The 7,758-nt window shown below is 44.7% G+C and overlaps 1 protein-coding gene across 2 annotated transcripts in view; it reads right to left on the reverse strand.

Moving 5' to 3' along the window:
- Positions 1–2,556: 2,556 nt before the first annotated feature.
- Positions 2,557–7,758, reverse strand: part of lgals3b (lectin, galactoside binding soluble 3b) — a 10,546-nt gene continuing 5,344 nt past the window's right edge. For both annotated transcript variants that reach the window (XM_079373051.1, XM_079373050.1), the window contains 4 exons: positions 5,166–5,569; positions 4,087–4,175; positions 3,669–3,837; positions 2,557–3,493 (listed from right to left, as the gene is read on the reverse strand). In XM_079373051.1, the coding sequence (XP_079229177.1) occupies positions 3,335–3,493; positions 3,669–3,837; positions 4,087–4,175; positions 5,166–5,569 (821 nt within the window). In that variant the 3' untranslated portion in view covers positions 2,557–3,334. The remainder of the gene's footprint in view (positions 3,494–3,668; positions 3,838–4,086; positions 4,176–5,165; positions 5,570–7,758) is intronic.

Raw genomic sequence — 7,758 nt, forward strand, 5'->3', positions numbered from 1 at the left:
CTGAAACAAAGCTGGATTGAGTTCTTGTAATAAAGAGTCACATGACAGTGACGGAGGAGATGACCTGCTGGATGTCTTCTTCGTTGGTTTTGTTAGCTGTTAGCGGTTAGCTGCTATCATGTGACTCTATTACGTAGCTGACGCAGCTATCGGCATCCGGCTTACACGCCGCCGACCAGATATGGCCCGAGTGTCAGACTTTACCGAACTGATCCGTACCGGACTGCTGTGTGGAAACGGGTCTAAAGAGACCCGGGTCTGTGGACCTCTTCGTAGTACTGATCCCTGATGGCTGTGAGCAGTTTATCTATGGTGCAGTAAATATATTATCATTATCGTTATTTGTATGACTATTATTTGTATTATTTTGATTGTAAACGTTACGATTATACTTCAGTGATAACAATCCTTTTTCTTTTGCAATGAAACATTATGAACTGAAGTGAACTGGATCTTGTGTTTTGGACTGGACTTGATTAGAACCTGCTTTAGTCCAGATTTAAATCCACATGAAAGGATCCAGTGCAGAGGTCAGAGGTCAGGGTGTGGCAATGCCCTGCTACCATAGACATACGTAGACGCCTCATAGGGTGGAGTAGTTCCAGATCCACCATGTGAAGGATCGTCCCAAAGAGAGGAGGCAGATCCTATTGGAGCTGACGTGCAGAGCGGGCGCCATCTTGGATGAGTCTCCGATGCTCTGCATTCATTTCTATTGAGGAAGGTCAATAGGCTTATATATGTATAAATGAAAGTATTTGATATTTTAATAAAGAAACAAGTTTGATTGTTGAATCAATTGACTTCAGAAGACTCTCCGTCTTCAGGCTGTGACCAACCACACGCCTGTGTGTAAGAGAGTGTGTGTGTGTGAGATAGAGGGTGTGTATGTGCTTGTAATATAATACATTTTATTTATGAGCAGCTTTCAGAACACACTGTACAAGAATCAAGTGTTCACGTGTGTATTTATTTATAACATATAAAAGCTTACATGTGAGTATATCTATCTATCTATCTATCTATCTATCTATCTGTCTATCTGTCTATCTGTCTATCTGTCTGTCTGTCTGTCTCTCTGTCTGTCTGTCTGTCTGTCTGTCTGTCTGTCTGTCTCTCTGTCTGTCTGTCTGTCTGTCTGTCTGTCTGTCTGTCTGTCTGTCTGTCTGTCTGTCTGTCTGTCTCTCTGTCTCTCTGTCTGTCTGTCTGTCTGTCTGTCTGTCTGTCTGTCTGTCTCTCTGTCTGTCTGTCTGTCTGTCTGTCTGTCTGTCTGTCTCTCTGTCTGTCTGTCTGTCTGTCTGTCTGTCTATCTGTCTGTCTATCTGTCTGTCCGTCCGTCCGTCCGTCCGTCCGTCCGTCCGTCCTTAAGCTACATAGAATACCGGCTTCTCGCTCCCTATTGATTCCTGTTGATTCTGGTGTGAGCGTAGAGTGAGGAGACCCATCCAATATGGCGGCGATATTTCATAGTGTGATGTGAATAAGAGCTGGGACCGATAGCTGATTGACTTAATTGGCAGCAGGTGTCTCTGATTGGAAAACAAGACTCTGAGCAGAGTTAAGAGGAGGAGCACCCGTCAGGACGGCTCGGCACTCTTTTTGGAGGGAGGGTGTCATTTGTAGCTACTAGTTTCCCTCAGGCGAGTTGAGTACTCCTTCATGTTTCTACTCCCCTCTGAACTGCTACTTTATCGTGGTGGGGAGTTTGAGTACCTGAATGATCCTAGGAGCTATGTTGTGGGGGGCTTTATGCCCCCAGAAGGGTCAGCCATGGAAAACAGGTTCTAAGGGTCAGACTGAAAGCAGTTTATAACCTACTATGAAGAACAACATAAGAACAAGGACCGAGATGTTTCCCGGCATGGTGGAGCCAGAGCCCCACCCTGGAGGCAGGCCTGGGGTTGGAGCCCGCAGGTGGCCGGGCCTTTGTCAGAAAGGATGACGCGAGCCCGCCCTCCTGTGGACCCACCACCCACAGAGGAAGCCATGGGGGTCGGGTGCATTGTGGATTGAGTGGCAGTCAACGACGGGGGCCTCGGCGACCCGATCCCCGGATGCAGCTTCTGGCTCGATTATATTTCTACTTCCGTGTTGATTGATGTGTTTTATTAGTGTGGGGTGGGCTTGGCATAACGGGGTAGTTTACTGTAGCCTGTTGGGGCAGTCGAAGGGTCTCTCTTCCATGTGGCGTTCACGTGTGCAGCGTAGGATAAATGTGTGTCGTGGCAAAGTGTGACGTGCCTCCAGTAGAGGGTGTAGCGTGCGGTGTTGGATTAGCCTTAAGCTAAGTCTAGCCTTATGTGAAATAGGTTACCAGCTGCTCCTCTGTAGTCGTCCCATGTTTATTAACTGTGTCTTTTTCCTACGTGAATAAAGATCCCCAATTGAACTGTGCAAAGCTGCATACTGTGGTTATTGGATGGCTCTGACTCTGCGGCAGGAATTACTTGCCAGTATCTTTTCATAACCCAACATTCATTACAATGCCTTCCAGAACGTTATGAGGCGTACCTACGTTTATTATGTCTACACAGAAACAGACTCAGAACCACCATGTTTAAGATGAACCCTTTATTTCAATGATTCAAAAAGATTAGAACAAGAAGAACAACAGGATCCATGAAGGTCAATGAGGGTCTACTGAGATCTACTTAGGATCTAATGAGGGTCAGTGAGGGTCTACTGAGATCTACTTAGGATCTAATGAGGGTCAGTGAGGGTCTACTGAGATCTACTTAGGATCTAATGAGGGTCAGTGAGGGTCTACTGAGATCTACTTAGGATCTAATGAAGGTCAATGAGGGTCTACTGAGATCTACTTAGGATCTAATGAGGGTCAGTGAGGGTCTACTGAGATCTACTTAGGATCTAATGAGGGTCAGTGAGGGTCTACTGAGATCTACTTAGGATCTAATGAGGGTCAGTGAGGGTCTACTGAGATCTACTTAGGATCTAATGAAGGTCAATGAGGGTCTACTGAGATCTACTTAGGATCTAATGAGGGTCAGTGAGGGTCTACTGAGATCTACTTAGGATCTAATGAGGGTCAGTGAGGGTCTACTGAGATCTACATAGGATCCATGAAGGTCAATGAGGGTCTACTGAGATCTACTTAGGATCTAATGAAGGTCAACGAGGATCTATTTCCAATGATGTACTGCCTTTATTCCCTGCAGTGTTCAGAATCTAAAGGAGACTGGGTAGTATCCAGGAGGGGTTTATTATGGATCTATTCTTTTTACAGCTAGGATCTTTTAACCACCAAATTGGATCTTTTTTTCTGGGAGTGAGACTGGGGTCTGTGATGGATCCTCTGTAGATCCTGGGATCTTCTTCAGGGCAGCTTTTCCACGTGGACCTTGGAGAGTGTGACATCATTGTGGATGTTGAAGGATTTGATGGTGCTCAGGTCTCTGATCTTGTGTGTGAACGACAGCAGGTGTGAATTGTTCACAGCGACCTTGAACTCGCTGTTGGAGCAGAGTATCTTCATCTGCAACAACAAAAACAAATCCTGTCATTAGAGGCTCATATGTTTGCATACTGGCCCATTTAAATACACATTGCAGTGCATTTAAGGACCCTTTGGACATCTCAGTGTCACTGTAAGAAGACTGTGAAAGACTTCAGAAATTATTTATTGATTTTGTTTAAGCCAAATGTTTGACCTCGAAAGGTTGTCCCTGAGAGAAGGGGAAGCAGGGAGCGTCTCTTTCTTCTTTCCCCCACTTGTTGTTTATCCTGCAGTTCCTGACGATCACCTTCTTTCCGTTTTCATTGAAGCGTGGGTTGAAATGGAAGGCCAGGTCCCTCCCTGCATTCATATCTATTGTGATCCTGAGAAAACATCACAGAGCCTCAGTTCCTGTTGTTCAGCATGTCAGAGTCTCTGAATCATCTCAGCACAGACAGAAGGGAAAAGGGTCGATTATCACAGATCCACAAATCAACACTGGACCAAAGCTGGTGACTGAATGTGCTCAGCAACCTTACAATAAATGTTGTTTTCAACAAAGCATTTTTTATACTGTGGAGAAATTCATCTTTATCTTTATAAATTATTCAGACTTCAGGGTTCACACTGACTTTTGGGCATTGGGTTGGACGGTTCCAGCGATGGTGATCAGCAGTTTGTCATAAACCCCTTGAGGAAGAATCTGAGAGTATGGTACCTTCTGTGGACATGAAAGGAACAGTCAACTACATCCATCATCAACCAATCATCCATTCAAGATCATCCATCCAAGATCAACCAATCATCCATCCAAGATCATCTATCCAAGATCAACCAATCATCCATCCAAGATCAACCAATCATCCATCCAAGATCATCCATCCAAGATCAACCAATCATCCATCCAAGATCATCCATCCAAGATCATCCATCCAAGATCAACCAATCATCCATCCAAGATCATCTATCCAAGATCAACCAATCATCCATCCAAGATCAACCAATCATCCATCCAAGATCATCCATCCAAGATCAACCAATCATCCATCCAAGATCATCCATCCAAGATCATCCATCCAAGATCAACCAATCATCCATCCAAGATCATCCATCCAAGATCAACCAATCATCCATCCAAGATCATCCATCCAAGATCAACCAATCATCCATTCAAGATCAACCAATCATCCATTCAAGATCATCCATCCAAAATCAACCAATCATCCATCCAAGATCAACCAATCATCCATTCAAGATCAACCAATCATCCATTCAAGATCAACCAATCATCCATTCAAGATCAACCAATCATCCATCCAAGATCATCCATCCAAGATCAACCAATCATCCATCCAAGATCATCCATCCATCATCAACCAATCATCCATCCAAGATCATCCATCCAAGATCAACCAATCATCCATTCAAGATCATCTATCCAAGATCAACCAATCATCTATCCAAGATCATCCATCCAAGATCAACCAATCATCCATCCAAGATCATCCATCCAAGATCAACCAATCATCCATCCAAGATCATCCATCCATCATCAACCAATCATCCATCCAAGATCATCTATCCAAGATCAACCAATCATCTATCCAAGATCATCCATCCAAGATCAACCAATCATCCATCCAAGATCATCTATCCAAGATCAACCAATCATCTATCCAAGATCATCCATCCTTATTTATCTCTTCCTCACCAGACTCTGTGGGGTGGAAGGGACAGGGTTTGTTCCAGGTGCAGGACTGGGCCATCCACCAGATTGTGGGGCGTTGGGCTGCCTAGGCTGGCCACCTCCACTTCCAGCTGGTTGACCTGCAGGCCAGGAGGGGTTGCCAGCCGGTTGACCTGCAGGCCAGGAGGGGTTGCCAGCCGGTTGACCTGCAGGCCAGGAGGGGTTGCCAGCCGGTTGACCTGCAGGCCAGGAGGGGTTGCCAGCCGGTTGACCTCCAGGCCAGGAGGGGTTGCCAGCCGGTTGACCTCCAGGCCAGGAGGGGTTGCCAGCCGGTTGACCTCCAGGCCAGGAGGGGTTGCCAGCCGGTTGACCTCCAGGCCAGGAGGGGTTGCCAGCCGGTTGACCTCCAGGCCAGGAGGGGTTGGCTGCTGCTAATTTAAGGACACAAAGTCTGAACTTGGTGTTTTCATGTTTTATTTATAAATTAGGTCAGGAGACCTGTGTTCAGTGTCATCGTGTGATCACACGTAATTACGCCACCATCTTGATCTCTTTCTCTCCCCCTCCTTTTTCTCTCGATCACACACACACACACTTTGTGTAGTTTAGTTTATAATAGTTATTTGATTGATTGAGTTTCATTGATTAACTTGATGTTTCTTTGTGAAAGTTTAAAGAGCAGTTTGTGATTTCTGTGTTTGTGAAGCTGATCACTTTATTTAATACAAGTTATTAATTATTAATAATGTTAGTAATTCATGACTTTGAGACTGATACTGTAACATGTGGGTCTCCTATGTATCAATTAACATTGTTTTTAAACTCAGTTTAATATTATTGTTGATTTATATTAATAATTAATAAAGATAATCATTAATGTTAATGTGATCAGAGAGACATTGCCGGTGTGTTCGCTCTGTAAAACCTCACAGCTCAGGTGTGTGTGTGTCTCTGTACAGTCTAAGAACAGGTGTGTGTGTGTCTCTGTACAGTCTAAGAACAGGTGTGTGTGTGTTGATGTACAGTCTAAGAACAGGTGTGTGTGTGTTGATGTACAGTCTAAGAACAGGTGTGTGTGTCTGTACAGTCTAAGAACAGGTGTGTGTGTGTCTCTGTACAGTCTAAGAACAGGTGTGTGTGTCTCTGTACAGTCTAAGAACAGGTGTGTGTGTGTTGATGTACAGTCTAAGAACAGGTGTGTGTGTTGATGTACAGTCTAAGAACAGGTGTGTGTGTGTCTCTGTACAGTCTAAGAACAGGTGTGTGTGTGTCTGTACAGTCTAAGAACAGGTGTGTGTGTCTGTACAGTCTAAGAACAGGTGTGTGTGTGTCTCTGTACAGTCTAAGAACAGGTGTGTGTGTTGATGTACAGTCTAAGAACAGGTGTGTGTGTTGATGTACAGTCTAAGAACAGGTGTGTGTGTGTCTCTGTACAGTCTAAGAACAGGTGTGTGTGTCTCTGTACAGTCTAAGAACAGGTGTGTGTGTGTGTCTGTACAGTCTAAGAACAGGTGTGTGTGTGTGTCTGTACAGTCTAAGAACAGGTGTGTGTGTGTGTCTGTACAGTCTAAGAACAGGTGTGTGTGTGTGTCTGTACAGTCTAAGAACAGGTGTGTGTGTGTGTCTGTACAGTCTAAGAACAGGTGTGTGTCTCTGTACAGTCTAAGAACAGGTGTGTGTGTCTCTGTACAGTCTAAGAACAGGTGTGTGTCTCTGTACAGTCTAAGAACAGGTGTGTGTGTTGATGTACAGTCTAAGAACAGGTGTGTGTCTCTGTACAGTCTAAGAACAGGTGTGTGTGTGTCTGTACAGTCTAAGAACAGGTGTGTGTGTGTCTCTGTACAGTCTAAGAACAGGTGTGTGTGTGTCTGTACAGTCTAAGAACAGGTGTGTGTGTCTCTGTACAGTCTAAGAACAGGTGTGTGTGTGTCTGTACAGTCTAAGAACAGGTGTGTGTGTGTCTCTGTACAGTCTAAGAACAGGTGTGTGTCTCTGTACAGTCTAAGAACAGGTGTGTGTGTGTTGATGTACAGTCTAAGAACAGGTGTGTGTGTGTCTGTACAGTCTAAGAACAGGTGTGTGTGTGTCTGTACAGTCTAAGAACAGGTGTGTGTGTGTCTCTGTACAGTCTAAGAACAGGTGTGTGTGTGTCTGTACAGTCTAAGAACAGGTGTGTGTGTCTCTGTACAGTCTAAGAACAGGTGTGTGTGTGTCTGTACAGTCTAAGAACAGGTGTGTGTGTGTCTCTGTACAGTCTAAGAACAGGTGTGTGTCTCTGTACAGTCTAAGAACAGGTGTGTGTGTGTTGATGTACAGTCTAAGAACAGGTGTGTGTGTGTCTGTACAGTCTAAGAACAGGTGTGTGTGTTGATGTACAGTCTAAGAACAGGTGTGTGTGTGTCTCTGTACAGTCTAAGAACAGGTGTGTGTGTGTCTCTGTACAGTCTAAGAACAGGTGTGTGTGTGTTGATGTACAGTCTAAGAACAGGTGTGTGTGTGTCTCTGTACAGTCTAAGAACAGGTGTGTGTGTCTCTGTACAGTCTAAGAACAGGTGTGTGTCTCTGTACAGTCTAAGAACAGGTGTGTGTGTGTCTCTGTACAGTCTAAGAACAGGTG

Source organism: Symphodus melops (assembly GCF_947650265.1).
Source record: "Symphodus melops genome assembly, contig: scaffold_172, whole genome shotgun sequence".
Taxonomy (NCBI): Eukaryota; Metazoa; Chordata; class Actinopteri; order Labriformes; family Labridae; genus Symphodus; species Symphodus melops.